General features: G+C 50.6%; 1 protein-coding gene across 1 annotated transcript; it reads left to right on the top strand.

Annotated features, from left to right (window-relative positions):
- Nucleotides 1–2,464: 2,464 nt before the first annotated feature.
- Nucleotides 2,465–17,801, top strand: Itih3 (inter-alpha-trypsin inhibitor heavy chain 3). The gene is made up of 22 exons (XM_036199444.1): nt 2,465–2,764; nt 3,366–3,386; nt 3,903–4,069; nt 4,158–4,262; nt 4,472–4,634; nt 5,145–5,258; nt 5,901–6,026; nt 6,276–6,392; nt 6,832–7,000; nt 7,917–8,042; nt 8,281–8,462; nt 9,751–9,936; nt 10,100–10,239; nt 11,395–11,549; nt 12,203–12,205; nt 13,242–13,274; nt 13,563–13,598; nt 13,738–13,851; nt 14,298–14,502; nt 16,492–16,664; nt 16,858–16,969; nt 17,562–17,801. Exons 1-22 carry the CDS (start codon nt 2,672–2,674, stop codon nt 17,689–17,691), a joined length of 2,670 nt encoding a protein of 889 aa, XP_036055337.1. The 5' UTR covers nt 2,465–2,671; the 3' UTR covers nt 17,692–17,801.
- The last annotated feature ends 206 nt before the right edge of the window (nt 17,802–18,007 follow it).

Below are 18,007 nucleotides of genomic sequence, written 5' to 3'. Positions count from 1 at the left end.
AAAGACTCTTTGCTTTTGCATCAGATTTGGTCTCTTGGTGGTTTTGGGGGAACTGTGGGTACAACACCTGAGAGCTCTACATCCTGGTCCATAGGCAGCAAGCAGAGAGAGGGAGAGACACTGGACCCGGTGTGGGCCTTTAAACATCAAAGCCCAGAGGCTCACACCAGCTGAGCCCCTGAGAAATGATGCTCCCCAACCCATTGATCTGCCTTCAGGCTGTGTCATGTGCTCCTCCAGGTTTCTAGCTTTTGTGAGCTGCTGCCAAAGCTGGGGTGGGCATTGGTGATGCAACTGTCTTTGAGTCATTTCTGCTCCTGTAATATCCTGAGTCAGGAAGCAGTGAGCAATCAGCTCTGTGCTCAGCTTATATTTTTTTACTTCAGCTCAGGATCCCGGCCCATGGAATAGTATGTCTACATCTAATGTGGGTCTTCCCACCTCAACTAACCTGATCTAGAAAATCCTTAACAAGTACCCCAAGAAGCTTGTCTCTTCAGTGACCTTAGATCTTGTGAAGTTCACATCATAGATGCTGAGCTTAAAGGCTACCTGAGTTGGGGAACACAGAGTCCTTCAACAGCAAGTGGGGGTTACTGGAGGCTGAGAGATCAACTTACCTCCAAAGGCATTCTGGGAAAGCAGGACTGCCAACTAGCTGTGTCAGCCTGCTCGTCCTGAGGAATGGGCAGTGTATAGGCCTAGAAATCTAATGGAGTCTGTATAATTCTAAGGTTGCATGATTCTGGTTTTCTCCAAATCCTTGGCTATCCTTCTTAAGCAGCTACACAATTCCCATTTTGAGTTGTCATTTTCCCCAAACTCTGGGTGTCCAGGGAGGAGGCGGTGGTTCAAATGAAAGAATCAGGGGAAGGCTCCATAGGCAGCTCTGGGTGCTGAGGAGGAGCCACTGAGAAAAAGGTTCCCTTCAACCCCAACCCCTAGTGGCTAGCAGGTGCTGAAAATGGCCATGTGACTGAGATAGCCCCAGAGCCAAGAAAGAGGCCTGGTTTTGAGAGATCATCTTCTACCTCAGGTCTTGGTGTGTTTTAAGAACGGGTGCTGTTCATCAGTGTGTGTGTGTGTGTGTGTCTGCTGACTTGGTAGCTCTGTTTTTGTTCTGTGTCTTCTGCCACTTCCAACCATCAGGCTAAGCCTTTCTGTAACTTATTCTACCTCTCCATTTCTGCTTCCAGCCATCTCTCTCTGTCACCAGAGCTCTGCACATCTGATAGTCAGGCCCAGAGCTTTTGATGGAGGACACAGCATCATCCATAAGGTAGCTGGCCTCAGCCCAGGTAGACAAGGGTCTACTCCATTCAGCACATGCAGGGTGCTCAGAGAAATCATGGCATGGTGGGCATGAGGCATGTGTCGTGGCAGAGGCTGGCAGGACCCTGATGTGGCTCAGGTCTCAGCCCTCATGCAGAAAGAGCTATTTTCTGAAGTGTCAAGACTCTGGCAGTGTCCTGGGGGCACAGAGTGAGCATAACAAGGCCTGTCCTATCCAAAAAGGGACATTGAGACCTGATCACACAAAGCTCAACATAAGGTAACAGAATGGACTCCCAGAGAGCCTACTGGGGCTGGGGAAATGGCTCAGTGCTTAAGAACTTGTAGTAGAGCCAAGAGGTGATGGCGCATGCCTTTAATCCCAGCACTCGGGAGGCAGAGGCAGGCGGATCTCAATGAGTTCGAGGCCAGCCTGGGACAGCCAGGACTGTTACACAGAGAAACCCTGTCTCAAAAAAACAAAACAAAAAAAAAACAAAACAAAAAAAAAAAGGAAGAAAGAAAGAAAAGAACTTGTACTGCTCTTGCAGAGGACCTGAGTCTATCTCCCAGCACCCATGTCAGGGATGGGCACCTATACCCATGTGCATATACTCCCATGTAGATAAATGGACACATACACATAATTAAAATAAAATATATCCTTAAAAATTAAATATGCCATCATGCTGTGAATGGCCACATGATGATCGTCTGAGAGCCATGCAAAGCTGGTTTTTTTTTAAATTAAAAGCACCTTTTGTCTACTAAGGAAGAGGGAGCAATGCCCTTGGACAGGCAGAGGGAGGAGATGATTCTTGCCGGGAAAGATGCCATTGGGGGAGAATAAACTCAGAAAAACAATTTGGAGTCAGACCCAGAGAGAGCGAGGTTACAGGGCTCGGGATTTGTTCAGCTCATGGGTCCCTGGCAGCCACATCAGGTAATGAAGCTAAGGGCTCAGCCATGGAGGTCCAGCTGGAGAGTGGCTGCCTTGTGAGGGCTGGAGCTGGGATCCAGGCCAGACTAGGGGCAATGTGGGTGGTAAGGACAAAAGCATTGAGCCCTAGATGTGGAGATGCCAGCTTTTCCAAATGCAGCTCCCGCCATCTTCATCATCCACCCCAAGGAGGCCAGGGGTCACTTGATTCACACAGCGTCTGCTTTCCTGAGGGCCTCCAGACTCCAGAATATAAGGAGTGAAGCCCCAACACTGTTTATTGTACCCACTGGGCCTTCTTCATACAGTCACACTGGGTGGTTACTCCACCCACCCCCGGTTCCCGGAGCCACTGTGTACCTCCGAGGCTCTGGCCCCATGCTGCAGGTCATTGACCCTGCATGGAAAACACTGGGCTGGTGTATATAAGGAGAGCAGGCCAAGCCTGTGTGCTCAGCAATGAGGACTATGTGGTGGCCCTGCCTTGTCTTGGCCCTGCTCTCTGGCTTGGAGACCTCTGGCTTCCAGAGAAGCCCCCTCCGGCTGCTAGGGGTGAGTCTAACTTCCTATTTGATATCAGAACTTTGAGGCTCAAATAGCGGAAAAGTCCATCCCAGTTCCCTGAGCTGGGAGTCAGGGGAGAGGCTGAGGACTGAACATAGTGTTACTGGGACAATGCTGGACTCCAGGGAACGGAGCTACAGAGAGGACTGATAAACTAGCTTGCTGTTTAACCCAGAGCAGAGCTTTTCAAACTCCCAGGCCTCAGTTTCCCCACCTGTCAGATAGATGATGAACTGTGAACGTCTCACTGCGGCCTATGGAGGCCTGCCTTAGACAGGTGTAGAGGCCTCTACAAGATGCTAATTGAGCCTGATGAGTGGGTGGGTGTTCTGGGAAGCTAACTAAAGGGACCAGGGGCCAGGGAGGGCAGACTGAGAGGCCGAATGAGTTGGGGGTGTATGAGCATGAGACAGCATAGGGTGAGTTCTGTTGTCTCCTCCACAGGGACATCTATCCATAGACCCTCTTTAGCATATGGCCTGGAGGGACCTGTGTGTGTCTCTAAGACTTGGCCCTAGCCCAGAACCTGCTCCCAGGCCATTGGTAGCCTCATGCTCACCCTGACACCTGTTTATCTTTATATTTACAGAAACGGAGCCTCCCAGAAGGGGTAAGAACTTCCAGTACAACACAGACTGGGTAGGGAGGGCAGAATGGAGCTGTTGCTCACTTGCTGAAGGTACAGATCATAATGGTAGCACCCCCCAGAGCCAGAAAACAGTCCACTGCCCCATCCCAGCAGAGCCTCATATGATACAAGACCCATATGGAGAGGCACGACTCTTCAAGGGGAATCTAGGACCAGGGAGCCCTGGGAAGGCTTTCCTTGGGGGAGGGGCTGGGTCAGAGCTGGGCTCTTATACGATCTCACTGGCTGTGTGCAGACTACAGCGTTAAGGAGGCAGGGTGTAAGCACTGGTAGCCAACTGGTAGCCGGCTGAACTGAATGTGGGACAAAGTTCACTGTCCAGATGTCCAGTGTGGGTGACTGCGAGAACCAAGGGACCCAGGACTTCAAAGCCCACACGGGAGCATTTGGAAGGGAAGCAGCTAGGCTCATGACCAGGTTTCCCAGGGTGCACTCTGGCTGACCACCGCCAGTAATCCTTGCCCACCTCTCCCACAGGTGGTTGATGGCATTGAGGTCTACAGTACCAAGATCAGCTGCAAGGTGACCTCCCGCTTTGCTCACAATGTCGTCACCACGAGGGCTGTCAATCGTGCCGACAAGGCCAAGGAAGTTTCCTTCGATGTGGAACTGCCCAAGACAGCCTTCATTACCAACTTTACCTTGTGGGTGCCACCAGAGATGCTGGCTCTATCTCCTGAGGGATGTTTGGCCCAGTGTGACAGTCCCTTCCCCTAAACTCTCTATCTGTAGGACCATTGATGGTGTCACCTACCCTGGGAACATCAAGGAGAAAGAAGTTGCCCAGAAGCAGTATGAAAAGGCTGTGTCCCAGGGCAAGACAGCAGGGTTGGTCAAGTAAGTGTGGGCCTTGAGAGAAGCGACCAACAACTGTGATTGTTGTTGTAGCAAACTGTGGGTATCCCCCAGCATTCCATTTTAGAAAAAAATGAGGTTTAGAACAGGTGGGGAGGTCTCTCACCTAAGAGCTGAGACTTGAACCCAGGGCCGAGGAAGGACGGGTTCCTGAAGTCTTTTTGCCAAGTACTGTCTTGCACCCTCCCCAGGGCCTCTGGGAGGAAACTGGAGAAGTTCACTGTGTCTGTCAATGTGGCTGCCGGCAGCAAGGTCACCTTTGAGCTAACCTATGAAGAGCTGCTCAAGAGGCACAAGGGCAAGTACGAGATGTACATTAAGGTCCAGCCCAAACAACTGGTCAGACACTTTGAGGTAAGCAGCCATTCCTGCAGCCCCTGCCCGGAACCACAGAGAGCCCGGCCCAGGAAGGGCCAGAAAAGGAAGGGTAAATCTCAGAGCAGAGCCAAGGATGTGTCTCCAAGTCCTGGCCCCTGTACTTGGCCAAGGGGGTTTGGAAAAAGCACAATGGCTTTCCTTCTCCAGCAACTGGGGGCCCAGGGGAGGAGGCCTTAGCACTGGGGCCCTTGAGGACTGCGCCATAAAGAGCTTCTGAACACTTGCAGCTGGTCCATTTCACCTCCATCAAGGCTGAAAGGAAAAGCAAGTTCTGTGGCTGTGGAACTTGGCATCAATGGCAGACAGATGACAGAAATGCTTTGCGCTGCCAGACCCTTCTAACAGTTCCTGTGGCCACTTTCCTAGTAGCCATCGCTAGTGTCTTGAAGGTCCCTGTATCATCACAGAACCATGTCATTCCCCTTGGCTGTGTCCTAGACCTCTGCACCCTCCCAGTATGACATCTCCTTCCTTTGGCCATTTCAGATCGATGCACACATCTTCGAGCCGCAGGGCATCAGCATGCTGGATGCTGAGGCCTCGTTCATCACTAATGACCTCCTGGGAAGTGCCCTCACCAAGTCCTTCTCAGGGAAGAAGGTGGTGTAGATACCTCTAGGGCTTGGGGTTCAGGGGTAGAACATCAGCTTGGACCTTGCTGATTTCAGCACAGTGGGGTTATCAGTCAGTGATGCCACCTGTCTCAGTCAACTGGGTCATCAGGGAGGATCCTGGAGGCAGGGTCTGATGCTGACCTGCTAGAAGATTTGGGGTCTCAGCTCTACCACGACAAAGGGGGAAGGGAAGCTTATGTTCAAGAGAGCTGCTGGCTTCTGGGGGTGCTGTCCTCGCCTCCTTCACTCTAACACTCTCTTCCTCGCTCTCATCCTTCTCCCCCTCCTTTGGGTACCAACTCCAATGTGCAAAACCACTCAACACAAAGTTCTGTCATCTGGGGCAACCCTGGGATGCCCAAGTAATTTCTGGTGCTGAGCTAAAGGGTTAAGATGAGGCCGCCAAAGGAGAGGGGAAAGGCAACCACCCCCACCCTGGGCAGGTTCTGCTAACTCAGGGAGGGAGGAATTCAGAAAGGTGGGGCCTGGGAGCAGCTTCATCTATGGGGAACTGGCATCTGATTCATGCCAAGCAAGCCCTCACCTCTATGTTGTCAGAGGGTTTTCCCCCCGGTCTACCAGTGGGAAGCCTTGGCCAAGATGAGTGAGGTTCTTCCTTCCTCCCCAGGGGCACGTGTCTTTCAAGCCCAGCTTAGATCAACAGCGCTCATGCCCGACATGTACAGACTCCCTCCTCAACGGGGACTTCACCATCGTCTATGACGTGAACAGAGAGTCACCAGGCAACGTGCAGGTATAGGTCCATGGCTCCACCAGGCTTGCTAACCCATCATCATGGTGGGCAGAGGCCCCGTATCCTAGGGGGCTGCAGCTACATCCCTCTCCTCCATCTTTAGCACCTCCTGGTCCTTTGTACCTCCTGGAAAGTGGAAATGGGACACTCCCCCCCCCCCCCCACCTCTCGCCAGGGACAAACTTCTGTCTTCTGCTTTCGAGAAGAGGCATTGTTAAATGGGCCTCCATCTCTCTCCCACCTTGGCAGGTCGTCAATGGCTACTTTGTACACTTCTTCGCACCTCAAGGCCTTCCAGTGGTGCCTAAGAACATAGTCTTTGTGATTGATATCAGCGGCTCCATGGCTGGTCGGAAAATCCATCAGGTTGGCCCCCACTGAACACCCTTTCCAGCATCCAAGGCAGCACTGGGGTACAGAAACGTGAGGAGGAAGATTTTTGTTTGTCTGCTTGTTTGTTGTTGTTTTGGGGTTTTGGGGGGCCGGGGTGTTGTTTTGTTTTGGTTTTGGTTTTTTTGAGACAGGGTTTCTCTGTGTAACAGCCTATCAGTCTCACTCTGTAGACCAGGCTGGGAGATTCTTTTTTTTTCTTAAGTGGGACAATGCTAGTATTTCTGGTGGAAAGGAGGAATGAGACAGAAGGTAAGACTACTCCAAGACTTTACACACGTTCACAGGGAGTTGGGGGGCTTTGGGCAATGCTTACTCATAAAGACAGCAGGAGCTCTGCAGTCAGGCTGGGAGGCAACCTGACTCACTTCTGTCTCATGGCTCAGCTTTGTGGTCTGTTTCCCTCCTTTTCCAGACCAGGGACGCCCTTCTCAAAATCCTGGATGACATGAAAGAAGATGACTATCTGAATTTCATTTTGTTCAGCACCCGTGTGACCACCTGGAAAGACAGCCTAGTTCAGGCCACCCCTGCAAACCTGGAAGAGGCAAGGATGTTTGTGAAGAACATCCGTGATGAAGGAAGTAAGAGTTGGGGTTGGCACAGATGAGTACTCTACCCGTTCCTTTTCCTGCGTCAGTGCCCATCTCTGGCATGCTCCTCCCTTGGGCAGGCCTTAGGCTTGAAGACAAGACAGCAGGGCTGACTTCTGTGCAGCCTAGGGAGACCCATTCTTAGCATTTCTACTCACGATCCTGGTGCTCACAAGTCTCAGCATGGTAGGGCAGCAGAGAACCCTTCTTGACCGTGTTTCCTATGGAAACCATGCATGACATCTATATCACTTTCTTTCCAATGCTGTTGCCTCCACCTGACTGCTTGCCAAATTGCTACTATCATTACATGCCTAGAATCTCTTAGCACCCCTCTGATTCCCGTGTGAAAGCCTACACTGTAGTTAGAGTTTTCCTGCCTGGCCCACAGTCAGGACAAATCTCTCTCACCCGCCAGGCCCACAGATGCTCAGAACCAACCAAGTAAACACACAGACACTTACATTGTTTACAAACTGTATGGCCGTGGCAGGCTTCTTGTTATCTACTTTTTCTATCTTAAATTAACCCATTTCTGTTAGTCCATACTTTGCCACATAGCTTGTGGCTTACCAGTGTCTTTACATGTTGCTTCTCATGGAGGCGGCTGGCGGTGTCTCTCTCCAGTCTTCTACTTCCCAGAATTCTCTTCTCTCTTGTCCCGCCTATACTTCCTGCCTGGCCACTGGCCAATCAGAACTTTATTTACACAGAGCGATATCCACAGCACTACACTATTCATCCACTGTGCCAATGTTTACTGAGTACTTCCATGTACAGGCTGGTACAGTCCTTGGTACAAGAGCAGGTTCTACTGTCCCATTCTCCTTTGCTTCAATATCCTTGCACACTGGCACCCTAAGGACACCTCCCACTCCAATGGTTCTGTCTTTCTGTCTGTATACAGTGACCAACATTAATGATGGGCTGCTGAGGGGCATCCATATGCTGAAAGATGCCCGGGAGCGGCACCTTGTCCCAGAGAGGAGCACCTCCATCCTCATCATGTTGACAGACGGGGATGCCAATACTGGTGAGGGGGAGGGAGGTCTGAAACCAAAGTGCCTGCCTGCCTTCGTGACTCTGTAGTTAGCTCACTACAAGATCCTACACATCTTTTCCTGGGGTCCCCTAGCATCTTGTGAGCCCCTCAAAAGCAGGTACATGCCTCTCCTTGCCAAGGCTCCCTACCAGCTGTGCATGTGAAGAATCAGATCTCCCCAGACAGAGCTGGTGTAAATGGTTCCCAGAATGAACAACACTGTCTACAGGTGAGAGCAGACCTCAAAAGATCCAGGAGAATGTCCGGAATGCCATCGGGGGCAAGTTCCCTCTGTATAACCTGGGCTTTGGCGACAATCTGAATTATAATTTCCTGGAGACTATGGCCCTGGAGAATAATGGGCTTGCCCGGCGCATTTATGAAGATTCTGATGCCAACTTACAGCTGCAGGTATGTTTTGCCTTGCACACTATTTCTCAGGCCACTGTTTCCACCATGAGACAACTTTCCATTGCAATCTGCCTCTGGCTGCCTCTTGTTCTAATCTCCATAAAACAGAGCTGCTTCCTCCCTGGGCCTGGCAGATCAAACATAAGACACCCAGCTAAATGTATACATCTCATAAGCAATGAGTAACTTTTATGTAAATATGCCCAAATATTGTACAGGACTATAGTTTACTGAGTCTGTCATAAAAAGTATATGACCACTAATGAGGTGGCTTAAACAACAAAAACACTTGTCTCACTGCCTTGGAGGCCACAAGTATGAGATCAAGGTGACAAGGTGACCTCTGAGGGAGAGGTCTGTATAGGTCCATTCTTCTTCTTCTTCTTCTTCTTCTTCTTCTTCTTCTTCTTCTTCTTCTTCTTCTTCTTCGAATTGGTATGTTGCTTGCATGTATGTCCTTGTGAGAGTGTCAGACCTCCTGAAACTGAGGTTACAGAGTTATAAGCTGCCATGTGGGTGCTGGGAATTGAACCCAGGTCCTCTGGAAGAACAGCTAGTGCTCTTAACTGCTGAGCTGTCTCTCTAGCCCCTAGGCCTCCATTCTTGACTTGTCACGGTCCTCTTCTCCCTGGGCCTTCCCAACGCATTCCTCTATTGTGTGTCTGCATCCAATTTCCTCTTTTTATGAGGACACAGGCATATTGGATTAGGGCCCAACTTCATGACATCACTGGATTATCTTTGTAAAGATTTTACCTCCAAATAAGGTTGCAGTCTGAGGGTTAGGACAGCAAAAGGACTTTGGGAATGCAGTACCAATTTGACCCATAACAGACCTTTGTAATACTAAAATAATATTTAAAAATATCTGCTAGCCAAATGTAACTGCGAGTCTCACTGTTTGCTCTGAAGCTGGCCACCTCCCCCAGATGGTTGGCCACACCCTCACTTGTAGGGGACCCCAGGCTTTCTTCCCTTCTGGCACACATCACTTTTTCTGGCTAATATTTCTTTATTCAAAGTTCTGTGCCAAGAAATCTGTCCGTTGCTCCTGTTCTCTCTCATCTTTAAGAGCAGGAGGACAGGGAGGGCTCCCCTAGACTCCCCTCCTAGACTCCAGGGCACAGTCAGGGTCATTTAGAAGTAAAGACTAGGAGAAAGGATTGGCTCAGCCCTTGGAGACTAAATGTCACCTTGCAGCATCTGTGGGACTGACCTATCCCAGGCCTCTCCATGTCTACCCTGGGGCGGGGAGGTCTGAGATGCTGAGTCCCGATCTGTCTTACAGGGCTTCTACGAGGAGGTGGCTAACCCACTGCTGACGAATGTGGAGGTGGAATATCCCGAGAACGCCATCCTGGACCTCACCAAAAGCAATTACCCCCACTTCTATGATGGCTCTGAGATTGTTGTAGCAGGACGCCTGGTGGACAGAGACATGAACAACTTTAAGGCAGATGTAAAGGGCCATGGGGTGAGTGGGAACCGATGCCTGGGGTGTGCTGGGAGTGAAGGGTCAGCAGTGATGGACCCCAGCCTTCTTGCTGGTGGTCCAGGAGTGGCATCTGTGGAGCTTAGCCCACATAACTCCATGATCCAGCTCTCAAGTCCCTTACTGGCTCCTGTTCCCTACCTAGGCCTTGAATGACCTGACCTTCACAGAGGACGTGGACATGAAGGAAATGGACGCAGCTCTGAAGGAGCAAGGCTACATTTTTGGGAACTACATTGAGCGGCTCTGGGCTTACCTCACTATAGAGCAGTTACTGGAGAAACGGTGAGTCGGCCTCCCTCACCTTGAGGAACACCTAGCTCTCTAGCACCCACCACAGTTCTGGCTGTGTTCCAATAGGGCCAGAGGAGTAAGACAGCCACACACTGAGGAAGGACATTCCCATGAGCATTCTTGCTGCTCTGTTCTCTTCTTGGCCCAGATTAAGGAAAAAAGTTTCCTTGTGTCCTACCCCTGCTCACCATTTCAAGCAGGCAAGCTCTGCCAAGGGCAGAGGCCAGAGAGTATCTCCAGAGCAGGGGAAGACCATCAGCACCACACAGTGATAGGGAGGTTGACTAGCAGTGACAAGGGGGTGGGTGGGTCATGATGAGTGACAAGCCCAATACCACTCCAGAGGGTGGAGCTGGGCATCTTGAGAGGGCAATGGGGAGCATTTCTTTAGGAAGAACAAAGCTATAAAGTCCCAGCAAATTTGGCACAGGCCAAGTGCCTGTTATAGAACTACTATCATAAGTGATTATAACAGTAGCCACCCCAAGTCCCTTGTATTTTAAATGGATGGAAAAACTGACTCCTAGAGAGGAAATAGTTTGTCCATATGCTTCAGGGAGCTAGCTGGTGAACTGGTATTTTTCCCCCAGAGAGCTCCACTGAGCAGGACCAACAATGTAGGCAGTGTGTGTGTATGTGGTGTGTGTGTGTGTGTGTGTGTGTGTGTGTGTGTATGGTGGGGTGTGTGTGGTGTGTGTGTGTGTGTGTGTGTGTGTGTGTGTGGTGTGTGTGGTGGTGTGTGGTGTGGTGTGTGTGGTGTGTGTGTGTGTGTGTGTGTGGTGGGGTGTGTGTGGTGTGTGTGTGTGTGTGTGTGTGTGTGGTGTGTGTGGTGTGTGTGTGTGTGTGTGTGTGTGTGGTGGTGTGTGTGTGTGTGTGGTGTGTGTGTGTGTGTGTGTGTGTGTGTGTGGTGGGGTGTGTGTGTGTGTGTGTATGTGTGTGAATGTGTGTGTGTGTGTGTATATGTGTGTGTGTGGTGGGGTGTATGTGTGTGTATGTGTGTGTGTGTGTGTGTGTGTGTGTGTGTGTGTGTGTGTGGTGGTGGGGAGTTCTTGAGCTGTCCCTGGAGATTCTGGTCTGGCTGGGGAATTATGTGTGAAAGGAAGCAGGATGTCATGTTCTGGGCTGACTCTCTGCTCCTCCTCGTAGCAAGAATGCCTTTGGGGAGGAGAAGGAGAACCTCACAGCCCAGGCACTGGAGCTGTCCCTCAAGTACCACTTTGTGACTCCACTGACCTCCATGGTGGTGACCAAGCCTGAGGACAATGAGGACCAGACAGCCATTGCAGACAAGCCTGGGGAAGGTGGACACAGGGAGAGGAGGCCAGAATCTAGAATCCCCTGTGCCCTAGAATTGCAGCAGAGGACCTGGCTAGGCTGGAGACACCAGATCTTTTGAAGGGGTGCAGGTTTGGAAGCATCTGAAGGGGTGTGGCAAGAGTGAAGTGGTCAGCAGAGGCATGGGGTGTGGTCCAGGCAGAGTCTCTAAGTCTCTCAAGGGATGTAAGCCAAGAGAGCACACCATCTCGGGCCATGTCAAGGGAAGGACTTCAGCTACAGCACAGAAGGGTTCAGCTAGACAAAAGGTACTTCAAACCCCAAATTTATACCTGGGATAGACTACCAGGAACCTGGGGTCTGTGAGGAAAAGATTACCTAAGAGCTAGAAGCTGAGACCAAACATCTTCAATAGGACCTCAGACTGTACTCACCAGAGGAACCCCAAATGTGTATAGCAACTTCATGGGGAGCCTGGCACTGAGAGGCATGGGAGTTAAAGACCTCTTTTGGCGCAGTCCCTGTTTTCTAGGAGTTCTTGGTTCCAGGGAACAGCCTAGGGGACAAAGCTAGCTCTAAGCCAGGCCATGGACCATTCTCCTTGGTTGCGATGGCCCTGGTCAGTGGTCTACGTCTAATGCATCTTTCTTCCCCCTCCCTCACTGTGCCTGCATATTAGAAGGTAAGCTTCACAGGATGGAGGGAGGGGAAGAGGAGGGAGGGGGGAAGGGAGGGAGATAGACTGAGAGATCTTTCAGGCTCAATCCTTAGAATCTCATTTGGTTTCCCTATCTCAAGATGGGCCAGTCAATGACAGTGTCCTATCATCTTCAAAAATGAACAACTGCTGGGCGTTGGTGGCACACGCCTTTAATTCCAGCACTAGTGAGGCAGAGGCAGGCGGATCTCTGTGAGTTCAAGGCCAGCCTGGTCTACAAAGTGAGTTCCAAGAAAGGCGCAAAGCTACAGAGAAACCCTGTCTCGGAAACCAACAAACAAACAAGAACAACTGTGATGCACCTGTGCATGGCCTCCACAATCCTCATAGGAATCCTTTACGACTCTTGTTTTGGAATGAGAGCCTGAGACCCAGAGAGGACTCAGGCAGTAGCTGATCTGGGACATGGGTCTGGGCAGCTTGGGCCCAGTGCCCTGCTGATAGTCTCTGGGAACCAGGGCACCCCACATTTCTCTCACAGTAAAATTAGAACATTGTACCCCTCCAGCCCACCAACTCTGGGCAAGACTCAGCCCCTGCCAAGCTGCCCGCCTGCATCTCTAGAGAGCAGAAGTCCTTTAAGCCACCATTTCCCCTCAGAGAAGTCCTGTTAGATGCAACTGTGGCAATGTGTGTTAGCAGCTACCATCCACGAAGGATGGACACACTAGGATGGGTCTCACCCTATTCCATCTAGCAACCAAAGAGTTCAAGGGTAGGGACAGAGGTCTGTGCACATCGCTTACAACGGGGAGGCTGATCACTCGATAGATTCGAATTTCAGCCACATCAAAATATGCTCCTCTCATTAAAACAATACTCATCCTACCAACAGCCCTGCAAAGGGATCACGTAGGCATGTTTGCCAATGTGAAGGCCCCGATGGGGACCAGTAGCCTCCAGGCTGAGGGAAATCACAAGGTGGCGGAGGAAGGGGAGACGTGGGGCGGGTAGAAAGCCCTTTCCTGTTGCTCATGACTGCCCTTTGCTGTTTTACTAGCCATCTCTGTGACCTCGTCCATGGCCTACTTGAGTGAGTAAATGATGCTTGCTTGCTACGACCAGCCCTGCCCACCGCTAAGAGCTTCCCCTACACTGTTCCCTTTGGTAGTGGTTCCAAATCAACCTCTGTCACAGGCAGATTGACCACGTGTCCTGGGGAGGCTGAATGCTGGTAGGGGGGACAGAGGGAATGAAATCATCGTGGGGCAAGGGGGGAGGTCAAAATGGGAGAGGCATAATAAGGCAAACTATGAGTGGAGACCCCAGATCTCTCCAGGACAGCTTGCTGCATTCAATCTGGTCTCCCTTTGCTCCATAGTCAGCCAACAGTCTTCTCCAACCCCCTACTATTATGGTGAGTTCCTTGGCTCCTCCCTGGTCAAGGTGCAGGGTTATGGGTGCATTGCTCCTGCCCACAGGGTGAATTAGCCTGGGAAGGCCTGTGGTACAGGGAAAGGCCCTTGGAGCTAGCTCATTCTCTGATGTGCCCTTAGTGGATGGGGACCCTCACTTCATCATCCAAGTCCCAGGGAAAAATGACACCATCTGCTTCAATATTGACGAGAAGCCTGGCACGGTGCTGCGCCTTATTCAGGACCCAGTCACAGGTGGGGCTCCAGGTTGGGGTTCTTTCTGTCGGGATCTTAGTGCCCAGGTTGAGTTCATGGACCGGGTGCTCCTCACTCTGCCTGGTAATCATCCTTCTTTGGATACAGAGCACTCTGCATAAGGAAGGTGGAGCTACCAAAGAGCCAGACTTAGTACTCAGTAGTATTAGAGTAGAACGAGACCTGGGCAGCTGCCCCTGGTACCAGACTATGTACGGGGGGGTAGGTTTTCCTCTGGCCCGGGAAGGAGGGAAGACCCACCATGTCCCAGCATGCCCCAGACCTGAGCTTCTAGAACAGGATTTGTCTCTGACACCCTCGTGTTTCCTTGGGGCACTGCCTGGCTTCCCCTCTGCATGCCTCACTGAAGGGGAAGACCTCCCTGCAGGCCAGCACAGACCTGAGGACCTCACTCAGGTGAGGCTTCTTGCCCCACCCTCTGGCAGGCATCACCGTGACTGGACAGCTCATCGGAGACAAGGGAAGTGGCCCTTCCTCCAGGACAGGGAAAACCTATTTTGGCAAACTGGGCATTACCAATGCTTGGATGGACTTCCGGATTGAGGTGACCACAGAGAAGATCATTCTGGGCAATGGGGAAGCCCTGAGCACGTTCCGTTGGCTAGACACAGTCACAGTGACACAGACTGGGTGAGTTCTCTGCCATAGCTCCAAGGACAACTGCAGTCTGAGGAGGTAGGGAAGCCCTGGGAGGATCTGGACCAACTTCAGGACATTCACAGGAGTCACAGGAGGTAGGGAAGCCCTGGGAGGATCTGGACCAACTTCAGGACATTCACAGGAGTCACAGGAGAGACTGATGGCCTGAATTATGTTCCCACAGGATGGTAACTGTGGGAAGGATACCAATGCTTGGAGTCCTGTCAGAGCCAGTTTGTACCTGGACAGAATGCAGGACTCACTTTGAGGGAAGCCCTGGCTGGATGAAAGCACTATATCAAAGCCAGGTGGAGGGGTACACACAGTCCAGCTGCTTGGGAGGCCTAAGGTCCAAGGATTGTATGAAGCCACAAGTTTAAGAACAGCCTTGGCAACATAGCAGGACTCCATGTCTGAAATGTCATTTATTTGTCCATGGTGTGTGTGTGTGTGTGTGTGTGTGTGTGTGTGTGTGTGTGTGTGTGTCTGTTGTGTGCCACAACACATGTGAGTCAGTAAAAAGAGAACTTTATGGAGTCTGTTTTCTCTGCCTTTTGCATGAGTTATGAGGATTCTGGGTGTTGAACTCAATTCGTTAGGCTTGCGCAGAAAGGCACCTTTATATAAGGAGCCATTTTACCAAGCCTTGTAAGAACCCGTTCCTAAACAGAAAGGATGGTTGGGTATGAGAGCAAACACATATAATCCCAGTACCTGGGAGGCAGAACCAGGATAATACCACAAGTTCCACGTCGGCATGTGTTACATAGGAAGTTCTAGGCTAGCATATGAACTCGCAGAGACTGTAGCAACACATACAAGACCTGAACAGGTTCAAGCCAGATGAGGTCCAGCACTGAGAAGGGGAAGCAGACTCCAAGTCCCTCCCCAGCCAAGAAGCTATCTGTAATTGGTGCCCAATGGCAAAGGGAGAATCAGCTTTCTCCTTGGCTACATCAACCACGCTCCAGGGCAGCCCCATGCACAGGAGTAGTTAGCCATCCAAAACAGAATCCATGTTTTGTTTGTTTGTTTTGGTTTTGGTTTTTGGTTTTTTTGGTGTGGATCTTTTGTTTTGTTGTCCCTTGTTTTAGTGTTTTTTGTTTGTTTGTTTGTTTTTGTCTTATTGGTCTTTTGCTTGCTTCTGTTTTGATTTTTTAAAATATTTATCTATTATGCATACTGTGTTCTGCCTGCATGTATGCCTATAGACCAGAAGAGGGCGCCAGATCTAATTACAGATGGTTGTGAGCCATATGTGGGTGCTGGGAATTAAACTCAGGACCTCTGGAAGAACAACCAAGCTCTTAACTTCTGAGCCATCTCTGGAGAGATGTGTTCTGACTTTTGTTTGTGTATTTATTTATATTTGTGTGTGGGAGGGAAGGAGGGAGAGAATGTATTGTTTTGTGGGGAAGATCTGGAAGGAGTTGGGAAAGAGGAAACGTGATAAAAATATATTGTATGGAAAATTTTTTTACTTAAAAAAATATATAATTAATTTAAAATATAAGCAGGAAAGAAGGGAGGGAAGGAAGGGAGGAGGAGGCAAGGGAGGAGGGAAGGGAGGAGGAGGGAGGAGGGAAGAAAGGAGGGAAAGGATAAGGGAAGGGAGGAGGAGGGAGGAGGGAAGGGAGGAGAGAGGAGGGAAGGGAGGAGCAGGAGGGAAGGGAGGAGTAGGGAAGAGGTCTTGCTGACCCTGCTAGTCCCAAAGCATCTTAGGTTTTTCTGATTTTGGAATTTCTAGAGTTAGTGAGCTGGGTAAGAGTACTATCTCCCTGAGGCCAGGGTCCACTCTGTGGAGGGCACGGATGACGTATTTGTGGCAGCCTTATCCCAGTTCTGAGGAGTGTTTGGTATCTGTGTGCCTTCAGGTGACCTGTGCTTGGCCGGTCTTGCTGAAATGCCCTTGACTCTGATGGCTAGTACCATGGCCAGTAGAGTAGGCCTCACTGCCTATACTCTCCTCTTCTCTCCTAGGCTGTCTGTAACAATCAACAGGAAGAAGAATATGGTGGTCTCCTTTGGAGATGGAGTTAACTTTGTGATCGTCCTACACCAGGTTTGGAAGAAACATCCGGTTCACCAGGACTTCCTAGGGTTCTACGTGGTAGACAGTCACCGGATGTCAGCACAGACACATGGGCTGCTGGGTATGCAATGCTCAGACTGCAGGCTGCTTAGTCACAGGGAACTACAGAAAGTAGATGCACAAAGCCATGGAGTCACGCTGTACCTGGTTCACAACATGCCCACCCATTCAACCTTTGCATCAATCCTGATAGGCTGGAGTCTGTGTTACCATGGCAACACGCAGAGGATGACCGCTAATGTTTTCATTTCCAGGCCAATTCTTCCGTGGGTTTGACTTTGAAGTCTCTGATGTCCGTCCAGGCTCCGACCCCACAAAGCCAGATGCCACAATGGTGGTGAAGAGCCATCGGCTGACTGTCACAAGGTGAGCGGGCATCTCTGACCCCCTCACCCCACCCAGTACGAGACAGAAGGAAAGAGCCCTCTGTGCATGGTGCCTTGTTTGGTGCGCCCTTGATTTTTGTGGGAAATCCTTATTTTTGAGGTCACAGTGCTTTTAGACTCCTCCCAGTCAAGGAATAGATCAGAGATGGCCCCCTAGAAAAAAACAATCACATGACTTCATTCTTGACAAAAGAACCCTAGGCTCTTCAACTTTAAGCCAGCATGGTGGCATATGCCTATAATCTCAGCCCTTAGGAGGTGGGCCAGGAAGACCAGGAGTTCAGGGTCCTTGGTTATATAGCAAGTTGAAGGCCAGCCTAGACTACAGGAGACACTGCCTTAAACATTAAAAAGTCAAACAAAAAAATAAAATAAAATAAAATCCCATCTCAGGGGCGAGTTGCAGGGCTGTAGCTCAGTGGCAGGGCACTTACCTGGGACATGTGAGGCCCTGGATTCAATCCCAGCACTGCAAAAACACTAAAAAAAAGAATCTCCAGCTTCCCCCAACCTTTGGCCCTTGATGCTCACAGCCACATAGCTCACACTGTGCATGCTTTCTTTTTTCCCAGGGGCTCCCAGAAAGACTACAGGAAGGATGCCAGTGTTGGCACGAAGGTCCTCTGCTGGTTTGTCCATAACAATGGGGAAGGGCTAATTGATGGCGTCCATACTGACTATATCATCCCCAGCTTGTTCTGAGTGAACATACCACCTGCTACTGAAGGAGAAGGCCTGGATTGTCTGGAACAAGGGCCCAGAATGGGGCTTGTGGGAAGGGCTGGGACAATAAAGCCGAGCATGTAAACCAAGACCATTGTTAGTCTCTGAGTTCATGAGCCACTACTTTAGAAGCAAGTGGATGGCCGGGTGGTGGCGCATGCCTTTAATCCCAGCACTCGGGAGGCATAGCCAGGCGGATCTCTGTGAGTTCGAGGCCAGCCTGCTCTACATAGTGAGTTCCAGGAAAGGCGCAAAGCTACACAGAGAAACCCTGTCTCAAAAAACAAAAACAAAA

The sequence above is a fragment of the Onychomys torridus genome, chromosome 9, assembly GCF_903995425.1.
Source record: "Onychomys torridus chromosome 9, mOncTor1.1, whole genome shotgun sequence".
In the NCBI taxonomy this organism is placed as follows: domain Eukaryota; kingdom Metazoa; phylum Chordata; class Mammalia; order Rodentia; family Cricetidae; genus Onychomys; species Onychomys torridus.
This window is presented reverse-complemented; position numbering and strand designations above follow the sequence as displayed.